Below are 27,920 nucleotides of genomic sequence, written 5' to 3'. Positions count from 1 at the left end.
GAGTCTATTTTTTATATTTCGTAATTTTAGGACCCTTTCAGAGACCTAATCGCAAATTTATCGTTTTGTGCCCCTTTGAGAGACTTTCGAAGGTTTAAAAAAAGGACCCTTATGGCTCGCACATATCCGGTACCCATTTTTCCCAAGAAAAAAAAAATATTAAGAACCAGTTAAGAACATTTTAAGGTTTTGTAGACTCCAAAACACCCAATTTCTTAGAAAAATAGACAAAAATACTCAAAAAAAATTGTGAAAATAAGAACATGTTAAGAACATTTTCAGGCTTAAAGCTCAAAAAGTTAGGAAAATGCAAGATTACTTCAAAAATGTTGGATGTTCTTACAAAAAGAAACGTGTACTACTAAGGTTGGCTGTTAAAGTGGAAAAAACTCATTTTTATAAACCAAATAAAAACATATATTGAATCAACAAACAACAAACCGTTCTTGAGAAACCAGTTTCTGAAAATTGCTAAAATTGTCAAATGATACCGGGTGTGCCACAAAAAAGTTTCTCTCTTTAAAACTAATTTTCTCGAAATCTAAAAATTTTAAAAGAACCATTCCTATTTCATTGGAAAGAAGAATGATAAACTTGAATTTGGATGGGTCATTTATTAAATTCGGTCCATTAGATCAAAAGTTATCCTCAATTGAATAAAAAAGTTACTTTCAGAAAGTGCTCGAAAACGTTGAAAATCGACCTATCAAATTTTTACATTAAAATTGTCAATCGCAATAGCCTTTACATGATTAAAAGCATTTTTCGGTAATTAAACACATAAATTTCGAAACTGAAAGGCCGAAAGGGTTTAAAATCTTCATCAAAATCATTTAAATTTACTTTTACCAAAATTTTCTTCCGATTTTTGGTTTTAGATTGGATAAAGTCTATGTAAGGCTGGATGTATCTCGAAACCCATATTTGATGTATTTCTATGAATTTTACCAGATATTTTTGCCTTTTTCGACGAATTTTCTGCCTTTTATTGAAAATCAACCCTCCTTTATATAACAAAAGGTCATTTAGACAGCTAATTATCATTTTTAATGACAGAAACGAAGATAATGATGTATCGTGTAATTATGCTTCTGTTTAATTTGATATGTCGATTATTAACGCTTTTGAGCACTTTCAGAAAGTAACTTTTTTATTTAATTGAGCATAACTTTTGATCTAATGAATCGAATTTGATAAATGACCCATCAAAATTTAAGTTTATCTTTCTTCTTTCCAATGAAATAGGAACGGTTTTTAAAACATTTTTAGATTTCGAGAAAATTAGTTTTAAAGAGAGAAACTTTTTTGTGGCGCACCCGGTATGAAAACACTCTATGTAAAAAATGTTGATTAAACTTAAAGGGGTAACCAGATGGTTTGAGATATTTGTTGTCAAACTATTTTCCAAAGTCGAAACATTTATATTTGGCGGTTTTACTCAGGATCGTAGAAGGTTTATGCAGGCAAATATCTCAAACCATCTGATTATCCCTTAAATAACTTTTGGAAAATATGAAGTGGAAATTAGAACAGCCAAACTAGATTACGAAACCGATTGGTCACAAACTGATACTCAAGATAAAATAAAGTACATTACTATGAGGCGACAACCGAGTTAATTTATTGTTCTACGCGCCCGATCGACCCTGTTTTTTACTTCTTCAAAATCGACAAAAATAACAATATTGAATTTGCAAAGTTGGAGGATGGACTTTTGGCAGAGGAAATTGAAAAAGTGTAAATTCATCCCATAAGTTAGGCTAATTTAAAAAGTCGCTCATCGAAATAGCCTACTTCTTAAAAACGTCAAAATTCTTTTAAATCTCGACCTTCCAATCCAATACTTTAAGAAATTTATTTTTATTATACCGACCGACTGACCCATATTTTTACCATATCCGAGTTTTTTTTCCCAAAAGCTTTCCCGTAGAGCAATAAATTGAATTTGTCTTTCCTTATTCATGATATGCATCACTACAATATCTTCGATACCACACCATAGGTCAAACAGCTGATTAGTTGTAAGTGACATAAAATCAGTCAATACGTCACTTACATCCAATCAGCTATTGGGTCTGTGATGTAATGTTAGAAGATATTGCAATGGTGCACATCATGAATAGCTTTACAAAGTCAAATTTCAGTCTGTTATAAATCCTCAGAAATATTCTCGGAACATACTCCTTCAATGTAAACCATGCCTTCACCAGCCACCACTTGTGTCTGATCATTTATGAGACCTGTACATGATGAATTAATAACTTCGTGTTGTAAATTCCCTTTCAATATATCAATAATACTGATAGGTACTTGGTTATCAAATCCACTATCATCATCTCCGGCAAGACTTATGTCTTGTAGGTTTGAACGCTGAGAATTGGTTTCTCCATTTTCTTCACAGTCCTCCACAACAACTTGGTTAACTGGAGCAGGGACACCGGACTTCTGACGGAAAATCTTAACGATCTTATTTTCTAAAGGACGTTTACTCATTGTTGGAGGAGACAATGCAATATTCTCATCGGTGGGAAAAGGTTCCTCTTGGGATAGTAAGTCACCTTGCTGAAAAGAGTTTTCAATGTTAGATTGTTCATCATTAGAATCTTCATCATCCATGGTTTCACTTGAATTTCCTTGTCCAAGAAGATTAGGTTGCACTACCCATTGAACGACACCATCTTTCATAATGGCCACAATTTTGACGTCATCCTCAATGACGTCATTCTCTGTCTCAGTCTCCCCTTCATCAGTTTTAACAGTCACATGAACGGATGGTGGTAAGGGTTGAAAAAAGTTTTTCTCAGAACAACGATGCTTTCTTAATGAACTCATGTCCGAAAAAGCTTTTGTGCAATCTTTGCATTTATAGGGTTTCTCACCAGTGTGAAGTCGGAAATGTGTACGTAGGTTGGTGAAAACATTGAATCGCTTTGCACAAATACTACATTCGAATGGCTTCTCACCGCTGTGTGTAAACAAGTGTCTCTTGAGGTTACATGAAATACTGAATAATTTCCCGCATAACTGACAATTGTAGGGTTTCTCACCAGAGTGTGAACGTAAGTGTATTTTCAAACTACTTGGTTGTAGGAATTTCTTATCGCATAAATGGCATTGGTGTTGCTTTACACCCTTGGGAATAGATGTGATGACTTCGTCTGTCACGTGGCTTCGAGAATGTAGCTTCAAATTGTATAGCTGTGAAAACTCTTTTGGGCATAAGTCACATTTATATGGTTTTTCACCAGTGTGGGTGCGACGGTGTCGTTGTAAATCACTGGAGCTGACAAAACCTTTAACACAGATGTCACACTTGTATGGACGCTCACCAGTGTGAATTAAAGAATGTCTTTTCAAGTCACTTGAATGTGCAAAATCTTTCTCGCAAACCTTACACTTGTATGGTTTCTTGTCTGTATGTTTTAAAATATGTATTTTAAGAGCTTCAGTTGTGGTAAATGTTTTCCCACAAACATCGCATTTCTCCGAATCCTTCCAATTGTGTATTGTGCGACCGTGAACTTGTAGTGTTCCTGATTGACTGAACATTTTACCACAATCCTTACATTTATACGGTTTTTCACCGGTATGTATCCGGACGTGTCGTTTCAAGTCGGACAACTTTTTAAATCTTTTGCCGCATGTGTCGCACTGGTGTGGCTTTTCTTCCAAATCCACCGCACACTCATGTTGCTTATATTCATCTTCAGTGCTGAACCCCATTTCACACTTCCCACAATTGAAGAGCTCTTCACCCTGGTGCAGTTTCAAATGTTTTTCATATGTTTTTGAGTTGTTGAAACTTTTACCACACTGTTCGCAATTGAATGGAGCATCTCCGTGGTGTGAAAGAAGATGACGCCGCAAGTTGCAATTAACACTGAAACCTTTTATTTGAAGAAACAGGTACCATAGGTTGGTCTAATGTCGACGTCCCTCTTCTAATTCCGACACCAATTTTTAGAGAAAGGAATTTAGTAAGGTTAGAATCACTGATAGATAAAAGATTTTTCCTCTCTGGTCGCTAGGCAAAGTAATATAGTTTCCATAGGCAATTCCGACATTTCTTCTATTCCTATCTCTAAAGAAGGGTGTCGGCATTAGAAGAGGGATGTCGACATTATACCAAGTTACGGTACAAAGGAAGATACAGAGTACAACATTGGTGCACTTTTAAAAAACTACAATTTTTCATATCAGGGAAAAAAAATACCTTTAGCTTTACGTCCATTTTTACAAGAATGAAAGAATCGATAGATATGAGCTCTCCGAGTGTATTCGGGATGGGTCCTAGGGTAGGAATCAAGGTGCTGACAGACAATGCGACTGCCAAGGCTTATACCATGACACTGACTACTACGCCCAGAATGAAAAAATCGCGAAAGAAACCCAAGTTAAAATTTGGAATGACCAAAACTCATTGCCTTTGAAAAAGTGAGAAATCCTACTTTTGCCACATTTTTTACACTTGAACGGTCTTTCACCAGTGTGTTGTCTCTGGTGAACATTCAAGCTTGTCTTCTGTGAAAACACCTCACCACATTCATCACACTTGTACGGTGTCTCTCCAGTATGGATACGCTTGTGTCGCCGTAAATCACTGGTTCGATTAAAACCTTTAGTGCAAATGTCACAGACAAATGGTCGAACATCACTGTGTATGAATCTGAAAATGGATAAAAGATATAATTTAAGCCAAGTCAAACCAAAAAGCTGCATTGGTCTATGCAAGCTCGTTAATACTTTTTTATAGCAATTCAGACCTGACTTTTTATAGTGAAAGTCTGGCTTTTTTAATATTTGAATTGCTGCGAAAAAAATACTGAGCTTTTAAAAACATTGCAGTTTTAAAAAGAAATCATAAAAACAACAAAGCGTGCATGTATAGAGACATGTGTGTAGCACACCTCGAATGTACAGATTGCTTCAAGTGTAAATTTGTCATAAAGAAAGCAGAAATAAAAATGGACACATTGTATTTATAACTTACTTGTGTCTGTGGAGATCGTTCTTCCTGGTAAAAGCCTTGTCACAAATATCACATCTGAAAGGTTTTTCACCGGTGTGGATCATCAGGTGTTTTTGTAAATCACTATTACACCCAAATTCTCTTTCACAAAGTCCACATTTGTATGGCTTTTCACCTAAAGATTTATGCAAACATTTTGTTAGTCAAATTCATGAATGGTATCTGCTGAAAAGGTAATAAAGAATCTAAAAAACTAAATATTTTATTCCAGAGAGTTATCAGAAGATATTATGTTCCTTTAAACTTACATATACACGCATGCACGTTTTTTCTATAAGAACAAACTATATAAAAGCATAAGGTTTCGATGACTAAAATATCAAGAACAAATTAGACTCTAAAACATTTGATTTCTTAGGAAATAGGTAAAAATGCTAAAAAAATGTTGAAAATAAGAACATGTTAAGAACGTTTTAAGGCTTGAAACTCAGTAAGTTAAGAACATTCGATCTTCAAAGGTTTTGGATGTTCTTATAGGAAAAGGGTGTAAATAAAATTAAAGAACATCATACTACGTACCAGTGTGAGAGCACATGTGTCTTTTCAGGAGATACTGTTGTTTATAGTTCTTACCACATTCTGTGCAACTATACGGTTTCTCAGAAGGCTCCTCAGTAGAGAGTTTCATGCATTCGTGTCTCTCTAAATATGAAGGATCTGTGAACAATTTACCACATTTTTTGCATTCATTCTCTTTGTTGTTTTTGTGTGTTCGAAGATGTTTATGCAAACCACCGATTGTATTGAATGTTTTGTTGCACACGAGACATTGGTTGAGAGTCTTTGCAGCAGAATAGGTCCCTAATTGAAAAATAAGACTTTATTGGTCATTCACTTGCCAAAAAGGATTCTTGTCAATTTTAGAAAATAGAAAAATCTGAAAATTACATTTTTATTGATTTGGGGAATGTCTTAAAATTATTTTAATATTATATCAACACGATGAACCAGGATGAACTGTAACTTTTTGCCAATAGATAAATCTTTTGCGATAATTTTTCAACACCCAGGTTTAAGGTATTACATCACAGTATGAATAAAACCAAATTTTATCTGATGCAACAAAATGCTTTCAGATCAGGTAGAATTCTTTCAGCCAACGGGGGTAAAAATAACAGCCAAAACTCGATGGGGATTGATATTCCCAGTCACAGTGGGTCTGTGAAAAGTGGGTGAAATTACAAAGACAACAATTCACAAATTCAATTTATAAGTCTTACTGGTCTTAATAAACTACTCAGAAACACAATTGATTCATACCTGAGCGCGTGGTTATCTCTTTTTCTTCATTTGACTCAGAATGTTCATTTGGGAGCCCCACCATCACAACGATGTCTTGCCCCTCTTCTTCTACCCCACCATCACCACCATCAAATGCCTGTTCTTCTTCTCTTAAACTCTCCTCTTCAATTTGAATCAAAGATGCTACAGCCTTGTTAACTTCAACTGGTTTATCTGCTCCTGTTGATTTCTCTTTAAATGTCTCATTCTGCTGATCGGTATCTGTATCAGTTACACCTTTAGAGTTCATCTTTTTTACATATTCACATTCGCTTTTATTAAGAAGATTTGGTTCTAGCTCAATGTCCCCTGAATCATCATTTTCTTCAGCTATATGATTCCCTTTACTGGTACAATCTCCATGTCGTTCCCCGTCAATTCTGTCAACATCTTGGTATCTTTTAATTGCAAGTTCCTCATCTTCACGTACAATTGCTTCAATAACAATACGATCATTTTCTTTGTTTAGCTCCTCTTCTGACATTTCTTGGTCCACTATTTCTTCATTTATTTGAGCTTCAAAGTCTTGGTGTTCTGCTGAATGATCTGAAAACATAAAAACATCATGTTGAATTTTCATTGGAAAGTTCTGGCTAAATTCGTTGGTAATTGCAGCCACTAGAAAATTGGAAAAGGCTAGGCTTTCAATTTGGTGTTTTCGCTTTCCTGAAGATAGTCATCACTTGAACCAGAACATTTGCATTTTGCAAATAAGGACTTCTTTCAAAAAAAGAAGTTTGAATATGGGATATATTTTTCGAGTTCAGAATTTTCGTCATATTTATTAGGCTGCTTTGAGAGGAAAATGAAGACGTTTCTGAGAATAAATTAGGCATGAGATGAAACAAAAAAGTATAAAATAGTCTCTCGTATACCAGACCCCTTTTTTGAATGTGGTCTTGTATTTGTGCAGTACAATATGAAATGAAAAACAGCATTTATCTCTGTTTATCTATGCGTTTTTAGCCAATCAGATTGCTAAATTTCCTCATGTTGACAATAATGTTTTATACAGGTTTATATACACCAAGATTTTCAGTTGCAGCTTTTATCAATCCAATTACATTCATAGCCAGCAGCCTTGGCTAGTATTTATTCATGAATTGAATGACCGGGTTCAGATTGGAAATGCAGCAATTGCTAAACACTTACTTGCTTGTGGCTTCCCTCTTCCACTTTCTATCTGCATGTCAACCTCGTCAGAAACAAATATATGAGAATCTATAAAGAAATCATATTAAAAATAATTTGTGATTAAGAATTATTTTTAAGCTTAATTTGAAGAGTCCCAAACTGTGCATAAAACAGTCCAAAGATTAGATTTCAAATGCAGCTCTTTGAGGTAGATGCACTACTCGTAGCAAAATATTGAAATTCCTATCTCTAAAGCAAGATGACAGAAGATGGACGATGTCGACATTAGACAAACTTCCAGTAGTCTTTTATTAGACTACTTAAGTCTGTCCACAACGAGTGTTCACTAACTCAATCAATGAATGGAAAGCCAATCAATGAATGGAAAGTCTAATTAATATGGTTTATAGATGATAAACAAAAAGAGCATTATACTTTATTGTGAAAAGACTTTAAGACTTTAAGGATACTAATTTTTGCTGAAATTATTTTCGCAATGTGAGGGTATTAAATTGGCGCATTTTCCGGAACTAATTTTTGCAATTGACACCCACTTCTTGGCGAAATTCTCTCATATTCCTAGGGGTTTTTGAGAATTTTTAGTAAAAATTGCATTTCGAAAAACTAATTTTCGTGTAGAATGTGAAGATTAGTTCCCTTAAGGTAGTTAATAAAATTCAATTTCATTTTTTTTTCAAACCTTCAATTTTCTTGTCAATGATATCCTCAACAGTTGTCATATGACTTTGTTCATCTGAATCTTTATTTTCAGCATTATGATGGCATGTTTCTTCTGTTTCTTGATTCACTTTTATATTTTCACTTTTCTCATTTTCAAATTCCATTTGTTGAATTGTGAGATCTTTATCCGTTTCTTCATCAGACCCTGTAACTTCCATCATTATGGCATTCTGTGAGCTCTTACGTGCTAATTCTGCATCATGTTCCAAAACAAGTGTTTGTTTATCCATTTATTGGCTGCGTCAATTATTGTAATGTTTCTGAAAATCATTAATACATAATTGAACATTTTCATGAATTGTTCCTTTTCAAGGAAGAAATTTGAAATTACCTCAAGCTAAAATCTTTACAAATTAAGGAGTCATTAAATTGGATTAATTGGATTGATTGATTGGTTCTAGAAAAGTCATGTCCAAAATCTTATGTCCTGTTTGAAATTCAATTTTCCTATAATGTGTTTGACTTTCTAGAAGAGGTTATCGAAAAGATATGATTACGAGAAAAAAGGTCAAAAATTAATCTTAATTAATCTAATAAATTTGTTCCATAAAAATGAAAATTTTGAAAACTATGAAAGTATTGAAAGACTGCTCAGTCCTTGAAGACTCTCAACTCCATTACTGCGGACAAATTTGACAAAAGAACCACGCAAGAAATTCTCAAAACAAGTCACATTACACCAATCTTCAAATAAGGAGGAAGCGCCTTATCTTTCATTCACCCGTGCGGGAATGAGAATGCAAGATAATCATTTTTTCTTGCGTGCTCAAAGGGGAAAAAGAAAGTGATCTATATATATTTTTCAAAGGAATAACCTCAGAAAAAAACCCATTGACCAAAAGTTTTATTTGAAAATTTAGATGAAAAAATTTTGGCAATGCGTTTTTTGAAATGCTGAAAAAATCTAATTTTGATCTTCCTTAAGATAAAGAGGGTGCCAGATTTGGGTTAACTAAGCAAAAACTACTAAAAAATTGAGAAAATCATAATCCTGGAATATCGAAGTTCCCCCAACATTGTCAGCAGGGCACACAATCGTAATTTCTTAATCCAAAAAGAAATAGCCACAGAACAACAAAAGCCTTTCAGAAATTTGTTCTTAAAGACATAGCATATTCTGTTTTCATGACATTAAAAAATTCCATGAAGACGGAGTACATACATCAAACTTTCATAACACGCAGACTGAAAGCAGTAATTATGACATACTTTCCTGTGCAAGAAAATATTAAAACCCCCGTTTTGATGTATAAGGTCAAGTCCAACACGCTAGAAAAAGCGGCTGTAAATCAGGGGGTTCAGATCAATGTTTTGATTTGATCATTTGGCAGCTCTATTCCCAGGAGAATAATTTACCATCAGCCAAATAAGGATTATTTTTGGTGATTTTTCAGCTTGAGTTTATGCTTAATGTTATGGTTTTTTGAAGCTTGCTCTTGTTCTAAGAGATGAGTGAATATGATTATTTTTAATTTTCAAGAGAAGCAAATTTAACCTTTCTTCTACAAGACAGTCACACTAGGAAATGAAGCTTTCTACAGTATTTGCAACAACAAGGATGAAAGTTACCTGAATCAAGTTCAAGTTCCCAAGATAATTAATTAAAACTTGAAAACTTAAAATGAGACAAAATGACCGATTGCGAATGTGCAGCAGCCAAAATATCAACCAACCAAATCCTGTCATTCAATTCCTGAGATAGCGCTTTGATTTTTAATTAAGGCCTTATTTATACACTAAAGTAAAAATAATTCCGCACATGTAGATGGGTCAGTGTTTGAGGTTTGATTTCTAGGAAATAGCCTATCCAGCGGTGTGCAGATCTAGGTGGGTTCCTCCCCCCCGCAAATCTTTTTCTTGAAAAGTTGATCTTCAAATTATTTGCAAAATATTTCCCTTCCCCCCGCAAATCTTTTTCTTGTAAAGTTGATCTTCAAATTATTTTTCAAGGTTGGCCTTGGCTCAATTTTCTTCATCAAGATTTAGCTCATGAAAGGCCGCCACTCATATTTACAATCTTTCAAAGCCCAATAACTTGTTATCAATTTAATTTTCATTTTAAAAAATTAACGTAAATTTCATTGATCTTTGGCTATTCCTTTTGTTCAATACGGCCACTGCAATTTTTTAGAAAAAATCAAGCTCAGGCGAACCCTAAAAATATTTTTGTTTCCGGTCCACCGGGTGACGAAAAAAACACTCACCCGGCCGGCCGCAAAAATTTTTTTTGCTAAATTTCGATCCCAAAACTCGATTTTTTAAAGCACTCGTAGAAGGGTTGGTGTAATTTAAGATGCATGATCTAACGATTTACGATTCACTATGCGCGATCCATGCATAAAGTATGCTGATTATTCCTAATAATTATCATAAAACTTAAATTAAATAACATAATTCTAAAACAATGGCATAATCTTTTCTCGCTTTTGTTTACCACGGTAAATTTATGCAACAAAAAAGAAATGAGTAAGTAATGGAACTACGAATAATTACGACCGTAAAATTATGAAAAAACTAACTTACATAATCATAATGTTGATAATGGAAGCTATCTTGTGAACATACATAATGCACAAGAAATATTTTCTCTCATAATCAAATATAGGAATTTCTTTCTTAAAGCAAATAAAAGAATATATTGGCAAACAATATGTTTTGCAGACCGTAATGTACGAAGCAAAAAACTGGTGTTCTATTATGAGAAAGAATTTTCTTTCGGTAAACAATTCCCCTATTGATTCAAGTTATGAAAAAGAGAGAGAGTACAGAAGGTGAATGCACGTGGTTTTCACTTTCTTTTATTTTAATATAATTTGTATAATTTTACATAAATGATGTTTTCAAAAATAATTGAGTTTCAGCAAATGAAAGTTTGTAAATTGCCTAAATATTTAATCATAATTTGCATAATAACGCATGAATTAACATATTTTATGCACGGATCGCGAATCGTAAATCTTAAATTACACCATGGTCTTCTTTACCTTAAATCTGTAGTAACTTGACACCGCTACAGGCTTCGGCATAAGAAAAATTCACGTGTGATCATCGCACGCCTAGATTTTGATTTATAGTGGTCTAGGCGTGTGATTATTCAAATACTTAATTTTCATCGTTTATATTTTCAATTGTGTTACAATATCTCTAAGAACTGGATACTCTCTTTCATTTTGAATATTTATCTTCAATTGCTAAAGGCTCCAAACTGTGATTATATAGTGAACCTTTTTGAAAAAAAAGTAGAGTGAGAGAAACATTTCCCCAATTTTTTAAATCCTCACTTTGTGAATGTTTCTATTTATTTTATTCACAAATCAGCATGATTCTTTTATAAAAACCAAGTTGTATATTAAAAAAAACATTCTTAAAAGTTGAGTTGCAAGCAAGAATTAACAAAAACAATGCAGGATTTAGTTTGAGATGAATATATTTCATTTCTATAACAATGATCAGGATAAAACCTTCATTCCAAGTGATGATTTCCAGGCGTGCATTTTACAGTAGAATATAAAATATCACGTGCGATAAATCACACGCCTCAAAAACTGATTCACAAAAGTTTTTCAAACAAACAAACTAACCCTAACCCTAACGATGATGTACGAAAAAAAATGCGGCCGGGTGACGACGAAATAAATTTTCACCCGGCCGGTGGACCGGAAACAAAAATTTTTTTCGGGTTCGCCTCAAGATCCCACAATGAACTGACAGCCTAGGTATCCCCTATCACATTATACCATTGCTCTGAGTAAAATTCCAATTCCTGCACTAAAATTCCACTGCCATTTTTCTATCAGAAGACATCAGAAACAGAAGATGTTGTAAAAAAAAGACCAGGGGGACTAACTTTGGCGGGTAGTTTAAAAATGAGCTTCGAAAAGTTAGGCAGTTTGGTAGCTAGTAAATACAAGATTTTTTGTATCTTAAGACAAAACCCAAAAGTTAGTGGAAGTACTTTAATTTGTGAAGCATCTTTACATCAATCACATGGAACAAAAGAAAATAGCAAAAGAACAAAGGAATTACCCATAGCCACCATTTTGCAACGTTGGGGAATCACAATTTTGCGGAAATGGGAATCCTCATATCAAATAAAGCATCTTCTGAAAATTTCATTCTTCCCTATAAATGCGAAAATGAAAAACAAAGAAGCTTTCGTTTTCTGATTGTCTTTTTAATCTGCCATGAAGTGTTAAAATTCCTTATAGAAAGACACATTCTCCTACGAAGATGCTTCAAAAAAATGACGTTGAAAAAAGTTGTTAAAAAGTATGTCATTTTATCTTAACAATTTTGTGAACTAGAAGGGGGGTGCCCAGTGCACGAACGGCAACCTTATTTTTCAATTTTTTCACCTACTTTTGGTTTTTACATAAATCCTTTTTGACCATCTCTTAGACAAGCTTGAAGTCCTTCTTTCAGTTTGTTTTCACTTTATTTGAAAGCTTCTTGTTGGAATAATTTGGACCCAGTGTGCGAACGAGGAACCAGTGCGCAAACGATCTTTTGAAAGAAAAAATTAGAGCTGCACTCGCAGGTAATACTATAACTCTCCTCCGAGATGATACTTTAGCGTTTTACTAACCTGTCTATTTTTGTAAATATTTTCTTGTTGTCCATTTTTTGTTTTATTTTTTAAGTTTTGTTCATCGAAAAGCGTGGCAATGGGCTATTCCATTTTTAAACCACACAGGGGTATCGACGAACTTATCCAGAGGGTCTGAACCTTGATTTTCCAAGGGGTTTTTGGTCATTTTCAGATTTTCCAAGAGGGTTATTAAAGGTTTCAATAGTCACTTTCCAGGCCCTTTTTCACAAAATTTCACTTTCCAGGGGTGTCGACTCCTAATTTCGAGGGGATAGTTTGTTATCCAAAATTTCCAGGGGAGTTAGTGAAAAAAGTTCGTCAATACCTCTGCACAATTTTTTTTTTGGAATTGCCCAATGTAGTGTCTTCTTTTTCAATTGAGATCCCCCCAGCTGTCGAAATTAGAGTTTTTTAGCATTCCGAAAAAAACGCATAGCAGAAATTTTTTCATCTTCACAGGATCGATTCTCAACAACAAAATACATCCATTGGTCTTTGGGTTTGTTTCTGACATTTTTTATTGATCACTTTCCTTTTCCCCTTGAGCGTGCGAGAAGAAAATGATTAGCTCGCATTTTCACGCGGGTGAATAAAGATGAGGCGGGAATCTTGCACCGAGGGTGCTACTTAGTTTCCGCCCTATTTTGCGCCCACTTTAGAATGGTCCAACAACGGGGGTATTCCAAGTGATAAACTATGTAAGTGTTTTTTTTTCTGAGAATACACGTTTTTTTATTTATTAGAACGTCTTAATTTTAGCTGAGGCTGGATGTGCCTATTTTCTCATCAATTTTCAGCCTGAAATGTTCTTATAGACGTTCTTGAATTGATTTGCTTAAAATCTAAACCTTTGAATGTCGATATTGGGTTAAAAATCGAGTAAATTTGCTATTATTTTTAGATGAGAGGAATAATTACAGTAATAATTGCACAAAATTCCTTAAGAAATCTAAAGATTTTTAAGCGAATTTCGTCAAACTATTCGATTCTCAGGCTGGACATGTTCTTATAATGTTCTTAAATTTTTGCCAAATTTCAGCCTAAATGTTCTTACAAACTGGGTTCTAATAATAAAAAAAACGTGTAGTATATTGAATATTTATTACGAATAGTATATTGAATATTACCAACTTATTCATCTAAGTATTTTTGAGCGCAAATTTAAATATATGGTTAAATAAAAAACAAATGATATATAACAGTTCTATTTATTCCTCAAACCCCCGGAAAAGTTTTTTTGCCAACTTAGCTATTTTATAAATCTCGGAAAAGAACTCCCATAGGAATTCCGATACCTTAACCTGATTGGTTAATTTCGGAACCACTTCAAGAAAGTCATAACGGCAGATAATTTTCTAATCCTGGAATATCGAGGTTCCAGCTACACACTGTTGTTGACGGCGGTAAAATGTTGTTACAACAGTCAGGGAAATCCCTCAATTGCGGTATACTGCAATTGCGGTAGTGGAATTTTCATCGGGGAATCTTTTTACCGCAATTGCGGTATCTATTTTCCATTTCAAATAAGTACCGCAATTGCGGTATAACGAACTTTTCATATACCGCAATTGCGGTAAAATAAATACTTAAAACTTGTTATAATACATCAGAACACTTCATTTCCATCATAATAACATAACAATGAAGCGGAGAAGTTGTGCATCAGAAAGTGACTTTTCAAAAGAGTGTAAGTGTATTGTTCACGACAAAACGGTATCATCAGAAAAGGCATGGCATATTGAGACCTCGCGAGTGTTCCGGCCCGTCATTATAGACGAGTTGAAAAAACAAAACCTGCTACCAGAGAGGGCAAATTTCTTGTGCGCCACATGTTACGGGCGATACGGCAAACGACTTTGCCCTATATCCTCTGCGTTCACCCGAACAGACAAGTCCGTCGAACCACTTTCAAATTTCATCCCACCAATAAACCCACCCACTGAACAAGCGTTGAATTCGACTTCACCAACAGTCCAACCTATCGAAACCCCAGATGGTTCATACCCAATTAGTTCCTCAAATTTTTCAATTCGTGATGCACTTTTGCAAATGATCAATGTTTTGATGAATCACTCGTCAGACAACCTCTTGGAAGGAAACGAATCTCTCTGGTCGTCGTTACTATATCTTTTGGGAAATAAGATTCTCAATAAAGCAATATACGAAGACGGTATGTTAATATCAAAACTCTACAAGAATTCTAAATTTTTAACAGAACAAAATGTCGAACAGTATATTTTAGATAGAAACAGATTTCTCGTGTTATTCTTGTGTGGTGCCACCGGACTGAACGTTCTCGACGCGTCAGCACGGCAAAAATTTGCATTTGTGAATACAATTGAATGTATTTATCATTTAAGAAATCTGACACTTGTACTGCCATTTTCTTTCATTGAAAACTTACTTCAGTCAGCCATTTCAGGCTCAAAAGTCGTTTCTGTTGTCAATGGAAAAACAACCCCTGGAGGAAGCTATCCCACTTATCGAAGTTGGATTAATGAGAAAGGTGCAATACCACTTCAAATCATGGGTCGACCAATTGATCTCTACTTTGATAACATTGGAAAATATATAATAAAAAACTATCGTATTAGTATTCACAAAACTAAAACAGCTGACGTGATTACAACCGGCATTCAAATTTCTTTAAAAACCGATGACAATGACCTTCAAAGAAGACCTGACTTAAAACCGATTCGATTATTCGACGTGAAGAATTCCCACAAGGCAATGAATGCGGAAATCGAAAAAGCTTCTTCAAATTTTCGAAAGTTTCGGTATGAATTCGTGAAATCTATTTTCGACTTGATCGACGTTGGTGATAGATATGACAAAAGCATTGACGATAATATTAAGGTAACTAAGCTTTTCAATATAGGCCGAAATCTTTTTACATTGCGTTACTATTTTTGTCACCATTTTGTTACGATTCTACTTTTGTACCTATTATTACGCTGTGAAATTTTTATTTCATTTATTCCCAGAAAATGGACACGAAGCGTGAATGTCTTGATTGTGGAAAAACATACGTCAACCTTAAACGTAAATGTACATGCGGAAGTGAGAACATCGTAAAACCCTCAAACAGCAAATCTCCGAAAGTTAAATTGTCAGCCGACATAAACAGCTTTGTAACGTCGAAAAATAACGAAAACAATCCCGAAATCAAAATGGTCGATTCGATTATGTTGAACCCCAACAGCTACAAAAATATAGAATCGATACTTTCAGAATTGAAAATCATTGCTGGTATATATTTAAATTCTTTAGTTCTAATTCATTTTGACGAAATAAAGGGGCTTCTTTGTATACATCAGATTCCGTGATTTTTGCTTCCCAATGGTTTTCCCGAATGTTTTTATTTGGCCTACCGGTTCATCTAAACGTGTTTAATATGTCCAGCCTAAAAGATAGCTATTATCGATTCACTTGTTATCTTTAATTTTTTTTTTCAGGAATCGGCAAACAACGAGAATGGGTTTTTTTGGGTTGTGATGGACCTCCGTATTGTCTCTCTGAGCGGATTATATCGAAGAACACAAAGTTTGATTTTGCTGCAATGACCCCTGGCCTAGGACATCTGCACATGAATCAACAAAAAACCATTTTAAAGATACTCGACGAAATAATCTTGGAGCCACTTGCCAAAGATGTCCTTAACTTCAATTCGCAGGCGGCTTATCAAGTTTTTGTTGATTCAAAAGATACGCATAAATCTTGGCAAGCTATTCAAGTACTCTTGGTCGGGACAACCCTAGAGCTCGTTCGTCTATTCAAATCAACCAACCCTGCAGCTAAAACCCCGATTGGTTTCCTAAATTGGATAAGTTACAACGAAAACGTAACATTAAAGATGATCGGAAATCTCATCCTGACATATGTACTAGCCATCTATTTATTCAAGGCAGGCGTTCGCAGCAACGACGTTATATTGATCAACGCCACGAGATACAAATTTGATGATCTATTTTATGCCTTCCCTCATCCTATCTACAGGGAAGTTGAATATCGTGACCTGAAAACCCGCGTCAATTATAAGCCAGAAGTACGAAAGGTTCGAGATGAAAATAGACCTTTTTTCAAAGAGGCCACCCTGTTGAATAATTATGTAGTCCAGCAGAAAAACAATGATAAAACCATGCATAATTATTACAATATGCATGATACAGTAATTATGCATGGCTCTATCATTGTTTTTATGGCTGGACTACATAATTATTCAACAGGACGTCCTCTTTGAAAAAAGGTCTATATGTCTTTCAGTGAGAGTAAAAACAAGCTCAAATTTTGTACAAGGATGATTCCTCTCTACCCCTTTGATTGTCAAACTGTCATTAGTACAAAAAAAAAAGTTCGAGATGATAAACATAAAGTAATTCTACTTTAAATTTGCAAAACATAAATAAAAATATTGAAGCTGAAGTACCTGACCTGTCGACCTATCTCCAAGGCTCACCAGTGGCTAAATATTCATGATGCACCGGCCTTGCAAGTACACCGCGCGGGTGCGCGCGGGCAAAATATTGTGCGCGTAGCGCACAGGCGAGCGTAGCGTTTTGTTAGGGATAGGCAGCAGGCTGGCGAAGCCAGCCTGCTGCTCATCCCTAACATGCACCCAGACGGCTGTGCACCCTCCCGGTGGTGCACCCGTGTGTGGAGTCTTCCTGGAAGAATGGCGATCATAACAGTTAGCCTAACTCGTGAGGTCTGTTCACCCGTATATACTATATATGTCATTCTATAAATAACCTTGAATTTCGGAAAATCAGCAGCCGTTGTGGCCCAGTGGTATTTATCTGATATTCCGATGGCGTATTGGCGGCCGCCCACGCTAAAGCTCTAAAGGGAGCGGGCCCGACCTTCAGAGCAAAGCGTGTCGTAGCATATTTCCACATCTGGTACCAGATAACAGTGGTATATACTGCGTGTTTCGTAATCGGAAACATGTAGGTTCGAACCGGGGTAAAGTATTGAAAAGTTTCAAAAAAATTTCTAAGTCTCCGTGCTTGTCGGTGCATCATGAAGATTTAGCCATAGGTCAAGGCTCCCTTTGCCGCATTTTTTTTTTTTTTTTTTTCAAAGATGCGAGGGTGCCTCGTATTGCTACATTTCCTAATTTATGCAGTCACGTGGTAGGAATTATTCGAGTTTGTACCAAAATTTCTCTATTTCAGTGTAGCTGGAACCTCGATATTCAAGGATTAGAAAAAGCTATACCTGTTATCTTTTTTCTTTAAAGAATCAACAATCCATCAACATCGATAAATTACACACATTCCCTCAGAAACTTTTAAAATTATCTGCCACTATGACTTTCTTGAAGCCGTTCCGAAATTAACCAATCGGGTTAGGTATCGGAATTCCTATGGGAGTTCTTTTCCGAGATTTGTAAAATAGCTAAGTCAGCAAAAAAACTTTTCCCGGGGGTTTGAGGAATAAACAGAACTGTTATCATTCGTTTTTTATTTAACCGTATATTTAAATTTGCACTCAAAAATACTTTAATAATTAAGTTGATAATATTCAAATATACTATTTGTATCTCTCAGAAAATAAACACTTACAGAACGACATAGTTTATCATTTGGACTACCCCCGTGTTTGGACCATTCTATCGTGGGCGTAAAATAGGGCGGAAACTAAGTAGCACCCTCAGTGCAAGATTGCCGCCTCATCTTTATTCGCCCGCACGAAAAGGAGCTAGTCATTTTTTTCTCGCGCGCTCAAGGGGAAAAGGAAAGTGATCGATATTCTTTGAAGAAAAAATGTCAGAAACAAACCCAAAGACCAAAAGATGTATTTTGTTGTTGAGAATCGATCCTGTAAAGATGAAAAAATTTCTGCTCTGCGTTTTTTTCGGAACGCTGAAAAACTCTAATTCCGATCTTCCTTAAGGTAAAGAGGTTGTGAGATTTGGGCTAGCGAGGCAAAAATCGCTAAAAAACTGGTAAAATCGTAATCCTTAAAAATCGAAGTTCCAGCCTCACTGTATTTTCTTCGTTTTTTTTAGAAAAGAGTGAATATCTAGTCTAGTTTCATAATGGTAGATGTAGCAGCGAGCACTTTTCTTTTCTAAAATGACGTTCGTGCACGAATGCGAAGGAAGGGGAGCATCAAAGCAATCTCAAAGTCAAACGGAGTTAAGTTCCGGCTTAAACCGTTAACTGGGAACTTTAAGGTTTGTTTCTTGTTTGATTTGAATTTTGAAGTTCATGAAATTAAATGATTTTGTCTTTCTTTCAATTTTTAGAGCATGACCTGACAGATAAAACCTTTTTCTTCTCCCTCCTCTTTTTTTCTCTTCTATCAGTTACATCAAAATGCCTCGACTAGCCGTATTGTATAAGGGTTGCGAAGCGATCCAGATTCCACCTCAATTCGCAAGTTGCTAGCAAAACTAGCCGTATTGTATAAGGGTTGCGAAGCGATCTAGACTCCACCTCAATTCGCAAGTTGCTAGCAAAATATTTAAGGGACACTCTATCTAAAAATCCCTCTAATAAAGCCACTATAGAGACAGGGTCGTAAGAGCCTTAATGCCCCAAACACACCACATAATCCACAGCGGCACACCAACCAGTTACATCAATATGCCTTCTTACCTGTCTTTAAAAATATAAATAAAAGTAATCACGGAAAAGGACGCGAAAAAAAAAGACATAAGTGTGAGAACAGAGTAATCAAACTCGTTAGAAAAAGTACCATTAGAAGTCATAAAAAATCAACCTGAATAAATGCAATCGAAATTCCAGAGAACTTCATAATTCCCCAAACAACATTACATTACTATGTCAAACTCCCATCACATAAATTTTACAATTACGTCAGAGTAGACTACGCTCGCCACCGAAGAGGTTTATTTGGAAAGGGTAATTATATTTTATTGTTCGCTTCTTTTTTAAAGATCCGCCGGGTTGGAAAAGTATGAATTTCTTTGTACATATTTTACCTACCCCAAATATTTAGGAGGCTGAGTTTTAAACGAATTGTCAAGTTGAAACGAACGATAAATGTATCAAGATCTGTTTTATTTACCCCCTGGTGACTTAACAAAAGAGACTAACTCGATGTTACAATCCAATTATTGAAAGTTTGTGTCGGCCTTTTCATAATGAGCGAGACATACGTTCTCTGATTACGCAATTTTCATATTGACATTTTCAAGGCATTTTGATGTAACTGCCAACCGCCGCCGCCCGCCATGCATCGCTCTTTTTTTTCCTTCTAGTTATTCTAGTAGTGTAAATGGTGCCTTAATAAAATCGAACGATATTAGTCGAACGATCCAACATTTTTATTCGAATCACGAATCGCCTGTCAAAATCATCAAAACATAAAAATAAAACAAAAACAAAAATGTACAAAGATAGCTTGTTGGTTCTTGGGCAGTTTTGATTTATTTCTTGACAAATTTGACAAATTTGATTACCTCCGTACTTCTTTATCATAGAATATCCACTTGGTTTTGCAAGGTAAGTTTCGTTCACTAAAAGAGCACTCCTCCCGCCCGCCCGCGCGACTTGCAAAAACCTCTCATTAATTATTTCATACTTGATACTTTTGCTGTTAAAATTCAAGGGATGATGAAGATCCTTTCTGTCAACGTTCAAACTAATTTTTTTCCATTTAACAGCAAAATAAACATTTAAAACCGAAGAACCACTGCTTAGATTGCTTAGATGCATGCCGCCCGCGCGGCAATTTGATCAACTTCAGATTCTAAGTCTGTGTTTCGGCTTCCGGTAATTTTGTTGCTGTTCACTGTTAGGGTACACCATTTTAAAACGTAATTTTTCGCAGTCCTAGCTACCAAACCGAGAAAGTTTTCGTGGCTTCAAGCCAAACCATTCAAGGTCATTTTGATAAAATCATCGGTTTGAAGATGTGATTTATATAGCAAATTTTATAGCAAATTTTCGCTTGGGATAGAAGTTAAAGGTACGTGCACACAATATAGCAAAACTGCTTCGCTCATAAATTCGCTTCGCAAAAATGTCAATATGAAAATTGTGTAATCAGAGAACGTATGTCTCACTCATTATAAAAAGGCCAAGACAAACTTTCAGTAATTGGATTGTAACATCGAGTTAAGTCTCTTTTGTTAAGTCACCAGGGGGTAAATAAAACAGATACATTTGATACATTTATCGTTCGTTTCAACTTGACGATTCGTTTAAAACTCAGCCTCCTAAATATTTGAGGTACGTAAAATATGTACAAAGAAATTCATACTTTTCCAACCCGGCGAATCTTTAAAAAAGAAGTAAACAATAAAATATAGATAATTACCCTTTCCGAATAAACCTCTTCGGTGGCGAGCGTAGTCTACTCTGACGTAATTGTAAAATTTATGTGATGGGAGTTTGACATAGTAATCAGGAGAAAGTTTTGGTACATAAATTTCCTAGTTCTCCCACTTTTCCCATCAAAAAGTCAAAGTTTTGGCCAGAAAAATTGGAGAGTTTGTAAAAATTGTAAAATACCTTCCCATTTTTCCCATCTCAAAAAAGCATCCTTGAAAGTTGTAAAGATGTGAAAAATAGGACTTTTCCAAACTCTCCCAGCAAACAACAGCAATCATTTGGATTTGCAAAGTTTTGGTATTTTGGTGGGAAAATGGGATCTATGATGTCATAATTATTCCAGGCTCAAATGAAAATTATGCATACCATCCTCCAATAGCAATCTAATAAAGAACTTTCACTTTCGATTTCATGAATAAATAAATTATAGCGGGCGCATAAATTACGATTTTCCAAGGTCACTTTTACTTGAAAAAAATTATGGAAATATTTTCTATTTCGTGCTACCATGTTACAACCATGGAAAATCCCCCATTTTTATAAACATTTACAAAGTCTTGGTTAGGAAAGTTGTAAAAGTGTGAAAGATTGGAAAAGTGGTAAGTTTCTTTCCCAAAACTTTCTCCTGAATGTAATGTTATTTGGGGAATTATGAAGTTCTCTGGAATTTCGATTGCATTTATTCAGGTTGATTTTTTATGACTTCTAATGGTACTTTTTCTAACGAGTTTTATTACTCTGTTCTCACACTTATGTCTTTTTTTTTCGCGTCCTTTTCCGTGATTACTTTTATTTATATTTTTAAAGACAGGTAAGAAGGCATATTGATGTAACTGTCTATCTATATTTCTATGAATTAATCCAAAGGGTACATGGATGCATTTTCCCAGAAAAAAGCTCTTCTAAGCTTGGGAAATACCGTGCTGTGTGTTTTATTTTTGATACAAATAAGGTCTCACATTGTTTTTAGAGGGGTCACTCACACATCAATTCTTCCCACGACGCACAAGCCCGGCTAAACGTAACGTCAAATTGGGCCACTCCAGAATTTGTCTGTAACAGGGGGGCGGACAACACAGGATTTCCGAGGGCAAAAGTTTTCACCAAAATTTGAAATTTCCCAAGGCGAGAGAAGAAAATGTATGAATTTCCAAGGCAATTGAATTGAAAAAGGCAAAAAAGAGTGGAATCTCCAATGCATTTTGCCAAAGTACATGGATTTTTATCTGAATTTCCGACCACCACTGGAAAAGAAAAATTATTTCCGAGGCTAGAAAAAAATAAAAAATGCACGTCGTCCGACAGGGGGTAACAAAAATTTTCTGGAATGGCCCATTGATGCAATGGGGTGGGGCTGTTAGAATCTGTGAAGCTAACAAATCTCACCATAAATATCGATTTTTGAGATTTTTTTTTCTGTGACAAATGTCACTTTCCATATTTCTTTTCCTTCATTCGCTTACTTACTTGTGTTACTTGTGTAGGTGTTCGAGCAAAGTGCTCAGGTAAGATTCTTGATGAACCACGCCTCTGTTTGATCAATCTGTTGAGGGAAAAAGAATCTCAGCAGATATTTTTCATGTCAAGTATTGAGTTTGAATTAGCTCTCCTGCACCCAGTATATCCATGAGTTTGGGGTTCATCCGGGATTGACTTTAAGTGAGTGTCAAGGGCATTTTTAAATTTTTCGGTTGAAGTGTTTTTTAAGTTTCTTATGCCCTTTGGCATTGCATTGAATAGTTTTGCACCTTGTACAGAAAGAGTGCAATCTAAGCTTGGATGTTTGATTCTTGGAGATTGACAGTTGGCACAGCCGGCCGAGCCGGGGATTTTCATAAGCTTTTATTCTGCTATTCACGTTAGGTACTATCCCTTCTAACACCTTCCAGACATAGATGATGCGATAGCGTTCCCTTCTCCTTTGCAGGGAATAGATTTTGGATTGCTTGAGACACTCCCAATAATTGTTCGAGGTGCCTTTTATCCTTCTTAGAAAAGATTTTTGAATGTCTTCAAGTCTCTGAATGAGACCAACAGTATTTGGACTCCATAAAACGGAGCAATATTCTAAAATTGGTATCACCAACGATTTGTAGAGTGTAGTCATACATTCAAATGACCGCGATGAAAAAGTTCGCAGTATCCATGAAGTTAAATTTTTTGCTTTTTGAATGGTTGAAATTAGTTGTTCTTCAAACAAGCAGTCGTTACTCATCAGGATTCCCAAATCTTTTACAACATTTTTGCTTTCAATGATATTGCTTGATGGTGATGTATAGTTTGTTTGGTCCTTGATAATTTGATTTTGACCATATCTCAAGAGTTCAAATTTTTTGTTGTTAAGTTTCATATTGTTGTCATCTGTCCATTTGTAAATTTTCTAAGTCATTTTGCAGTAAGGCTGAAAATTGAAGTAAGTTACCTTGTTGTTGGTAACCATAAAACAATATCTCCAACAAAACAATAAACAATATTTCTCCAATAAAACAATTAACGATTATTAACTCCACAACACGAGTAACGTTTAACCATAAAACAATATAACACGACTTCAATATAAATAACTCCAACAATGAAACCATAAAACAAACAATGTACAATTTCACTTGTATAATTCCAAGCTCCTCCACAGCTATTATTTAGTTAGTTTATTGATAGTCTAAAGGTAAAAGTATCAATCTGCTTTCTTTTCTTCTTTTCTTTAATTGTCCTTGAACCGATAGTAATTCTTGAACCATGTCAATTACATTCACAAAATATCAGGCCACAGTCTCACGGTTTGCTGTTTCCTGAAAGTGAATGTCTCTTCAATCTCGGATGGCTCTTCAATCTCAAATGTCTATCGTATCAAATGTCTATCGTATCAAATGTCTAACACTTATAGCGTGATAACTTCTACCCGTTGTTTATTTTTTTTTTTGTTTTTTGTTTTTTGTTTTTGTTTTAACACGAACAATGGTGATGTGGTTATTGTTCACCATTAATTACGACCGATGTCGAATCCCCTGATTCAAGTACTTCCATTAGGGAAAAGGGGGATGCGCCTTTCTTTGTCAGAACGTTGGCCAGTTGATGACTTCCGCCAATCCATTGCAGGATGATTTCGTCAGTATTGATCATTTGACGTAGAGCATTTATCTCTACACGGAGTCGTCTGTCAGTCACAGCCTTTGTTGAACCGGCACATTCAAAGAGTGATCTGCTATCAGTTAGGCAGACAACTTCTGGTGTCTTGGACAAGAATTCTTTAATCATTTTTGCCAAGAAAAACGCTGCGTCTGCACCATCTACAGAAGCTAGTGTCTCGGCTGCAAGAGTTGATCGGACTACTCGACGAACCTTGTTTGAGCTCCAGGAAATCGGTGATGATTTTCCTGAGCCATCAGTTAAGAAGACAATGTAGCCACCTTGACTTTGACCACCTTCAATGTTGTTAAAGCTGGCGTCAGTGAATACCTTGATGCTCAAGCTATTCAAATTCAGTTTTGGCACCGTCATGTGACAGGTGTGAGCTTTTACGAACTTTATCGTCTTGTTAACAAGTTTGATGTCAGATATTGTGGCTGTTCTTGTTCTTGATGACAAATCGCTTACCGTGAAGCTGATTTCTGGTCTTGACATACATGCCAACCAATTGAGCTTACCAAGTGTTTGCCTCAATTTAGTCCTTTCAATTTCATTGATTGGATCATCGTTTACGCACTTCATTCTCTCTGATTCTAGAGTGATTGGTTCCAATTCTGTGACGTAATCATTTTGACTGATGGTAATAGTTCCATCCTCGTGTTGGTTGAGATTAATGCCAATGTATTTGAAGTGTTGCACGTGTTCGCTGCTGGTCCTGAAGATGCCCTTTAGCCTTGATATAGTATTTGTGAAGGTAGTGCTTCCTGCCCAAATCACATCATCAACAAAGCACACTAATATTCCAATTAATGATGCATTAGATGACCAGATGAAAATCCCTTGATCTAAATCGATGGGCTTTCCACCAAGTTTGATAAGCTCACTTCTTAATTTTAAATACCAGCTACGGCTTGCGTCAGCAAGGCCGTATACGGTTTTGGAAAGTCTCCAAAGGTACTTGGTGTTGGCTTCCTTTGGTGGTTGAACAAACACTTCTCGATCAATTTCCTTCCCTTGAAGGAAGGCAGTTTTGACATCTAGGGAGTTGAGTGTCCAATTGTTTGATGCAATAATCGTCAATGCTAATCGTAATCCTTCCTTTGAACAGGTAGGACTATCTGTCTTGAAGTTTTGTATTTCTTCGAATCCACGGGCCACGAGCCTTGCCTTGACTGAAGGTTGTCCATCAATTAATTTTGGTGTTACCACCCATCTCAGGCTGATGGTTTTCTGACCTTGATCAGGTACTTCAGTGTATACTGAGTTGTCAATCCATGATTGCAGCTCCTTTGATTTTGCTCTGACTATTTCATCATTGTTGGCAATCAGAGTAACTTCTTCGGGACTTTCATCAATTTCAATGTCTTTGATCTTTGCAAAGTTTATTGATCTCTTCATCCCAGTTTCTGTCTCTACATTAAACCAGCCTTCATGCTTTCCTCCAACTTTTCCTGCCCTTGAAAGGATTCGGGCCTTTTGCCACTCTCCATCGTTGTCTTTATACTTGAGACAAAGATTCGGTTTCAGTTTAAGTTGTTCCTTTTGAGGAGGATTGTGTGTCTCAACTGAAGTGGATTGAGTTTGTAATTGCTGGGTAGGTGTAGTTGGTGGATCATTACTGATGGGTGTTAGAGAATCTTCTACGTCTGATTCTGATTCTTCTGATGATTGATGGCTCACGTTTGGAATGTTTAATCTTGGGAGTCTTTCTTCAGTGGTACTGGTCGTCGTTTCCGTTTCTGTTTCCGTTTTCTCCTCTGAATGAATGGGTTTGTCGTTTTCATGTACCAATTTAGCGCGACAAGGATGAACACGAACATAGTAACTCCCATGTTTGACTAGAATTTGCTGACCGTCCTGACCAAGCACAGTTCCAGGACCCTTCCATTCGTTGCTATCGTTTCTCTTGTAGTATACACGATCTCCTGTAAGGTACTTGATTTCTCCTGAAGTCCTAATGTTGTGGGCTAAAGCGCGACGTATTCTCTCTGAGTGTTCGCTTGCAATAAAGGCTTCTCTTGCTTTGTGAAGTACTTCAAGGTTTTCTTTCATCATTTGTGTGGCTGGTTTCCCTGATAAAGCTGGTGGTTTATCGTCTATTAGTGAAGGCAACTGTGGATTCGTTCCAATAGATAATTGGTATGGGGTAAATCCATGTGCGTTATGCAGTGAATTCTTTGCATTTACACACCAATAAAGGGCAGTGTTAATGCTGCACTTTGTATCGTTTAGTACTTTATCAAGCATGTTGGAAAGTGTTTGATTATGCCTTTCTACAATGCCATTTGACCAGGGAGATTCAGCCGCAGTAGTCTTTATCGTGATTCCAAACTGTTCTGCTAGATTGATTAATTCCTCATTTGCAAACTCACCTCCATTATCCACGAGGAACTTCTCACATGAGCCATAGACGGATATCCACGTTTTTAGTATTGCCTCAATGACTGTGGTCGGATTTTTATCCTTTATAGTCGTTGCAGCTGACAAGCGAGTACACATATCGATAAGATGGAGAATTATTTTCTTATCGTAGAATTTCAAGTCCATGGCAACTGTTTCAAGAAATTTTGATGCCATGGGTAATCCAACAACAGGACGAGGTGGTGATCTTCTGTAGATTTGGCATGTTGTACATTCCTTGTCTACTCTTTTGATTTCTGATATCAACTCCTTGCTGTTACTCCATGGTGCCCCTGCTTTATTGATAAGAGACAAGATTTGGTTGAGAGATGGGTGAGCAAACTGCCGGTGAAGTTTTTCAGCAATCGAGGACATGTTTTTGTCCTCTTTCGAAATGAAAACAAAATTGCATTCAAAAGGCTTGTCTATTGAAGCAATTATTTGACGTGGTTTGGTCAGAGGAATGGTATAATGTCCACTTGAAGTTGTTGCTAGGTGAACAGTTTCCCCCAATGCATTTGCACTGTCATTCTGAAAATCCAGGATCATGTCAGCTCTTTTCATGAATGATTTTGATAGTAACAAGGGTAAGTCCTTTGGTATGACGTCTGTGTTTATCTTGACCTTTGTGTTGCCGATAATAGCAGGGATTGAGACTCTTCCACAAGCCTGGACTTGTTCTCCGTCTCCGAAGCGATATAGGCTTTTACTGTGATGATGCTTTACCTCTCTCTTTTCTTCATCAGATAAAGAGTTGACATATTGTTCAAGCCAAACATCTCCACAAACCGTCTTACTGGCACCACAATCGAGCAAGCCACAATTCCAAGTTTCTGATACTAGATGTTTAAGTTGACCTGGTTTGTTGCTTTCATTATGAAGGACGATTTCATGTACCATGTACGTATCATTTTGTTTCTCTGGGCAGTCTTGTTGCCAATGGTATACGCTTTCACATATCACACATCTAGAAATACGGCCATTCTTGTCAAGTGGATTTTTGCCAGGTTTTCTCGAATAATCTGCCTTAGTTCGAACAGCAGGTTTCTCCTGGCGCCAATTATTTCCTTTTTTATTGAATTTTGATGAGGAAAATCTTTGGTTGTAATTACGTTTAACATAATACACACCTTCTTCATCTGATGATGTTGGTTGGTAATCGTCTGGGTGGGCCTCATTTGTATAAAACGCAGGCTCTGACTTGATTTTTACAGAAGACATACTGCTTTCTAAATCTCCTTCGATAGACTCTTCTGCAAAAACTTTTATTAGCTTTTGTCTCACATCTTCGTAAACTAAATCCGTTATTGTTGCTTTT

At 36.0% G+C, this 27,920-nt stretch overlaps 2 protein-coding genes across 4 annotated transcripts in view; one reads left to right on the top strand and one right to left on the bottom strand.

The window, feature by feature from the left end:
• Positions 1 to 1,191: 1,191 nt before the first annotated feature.
• Positions 1,192 to 8,452, bottom strand: LOC136824333 (zinc finger protein 271-like). The gene is made up of 7 exons (XM_067080486.1): positions 8,145 to 8,452; positions 7,463 to 7,531; positions 6,290 to 6,856; positions 5,549 to 5,830; positions 4,991 to 5,144; positions 4,449 to 4,666; positions 1,192 to 3,887 (listed from the first exon to the last, which is right to left on the bottom strand). Exons 1-7 carry the CDS (start codon positions 8,413 to 8,415, stop codon positions 2,149 to 2,151), a joined length of 3,300 nt encoding a protein of 1,099 aa, XP_066936587.1. The 5' UTR covers positions 8,416 to 8,452; the 3' UTR covers positions 1,192 to 2,148.
• Positions 8,453 to 18,822: 10,370 nt separating this feature from the next.
• The window catches only part of LOC136824375 (coiled-coil domain-containing protein 130 homolog), a 38,160-nt gene continuing 29,062 nt past the window's right edge, over positions 18,823 to 27,920 (top strand). The window contains exon 1 of one of the 3 annotated variants that reach the window (XM_067080528.1): positions 18,823 to 18,951. The gene's annotated coding sequence lies outside the window, so the exon portion shown is untranslated. Of the gene's footprint in view, positions 18,952 to 27,433; positions 27,503 to 27,920 lie in introns of those variants that run through there. The other 2 variants (XM_067080526.1, XM_067080527.1) reach the window with 2 other exon arrangements.

Source organism: Clytia hemisphaerica, unplaced genomic scaffold, assembly GCF_902728285.1.
Source record: "Clytia hemisphaerica strain Z4C2 unplaced genomic scaffold, Clytia hemisphaerica genome assembly, whole genome shotgun sequence".
NCBI lineage: Eukaryota > Metazoa > Cnidaria > Hydrozoa > Leptothecata > Clytiidae > Clytia > Clytia hemisphaerica.
This window is presented reverse-complemented; position numbering and strand designations above follow the sequence as displayed.

Excerpts from the sequence above, each read along its gene's own strand:
- LOC136824333 (XM_067080486.1), bottom strand. The coding sequence starts at position 8,415 with ATGGATAAACAAACACTTGTTTTGGAACATGATGCAGAATTAGCACGT. Across the intron at positions 6,857-7,462 it reads AAGAGGGAAGCCACAAGCAA|ATCATTCAGCAGAACACCAA; the intron begins GTAAGTGTTTAG and ends TTATGTTTTCAG. Across the intron at positions 5,831-6,289 it reads AGAGATAACCACGCGCTCAG|GGACCTATTCTGCTGCAAAG; the intron begins GTATGAATCAAT and ends TTTTTCAATTAG.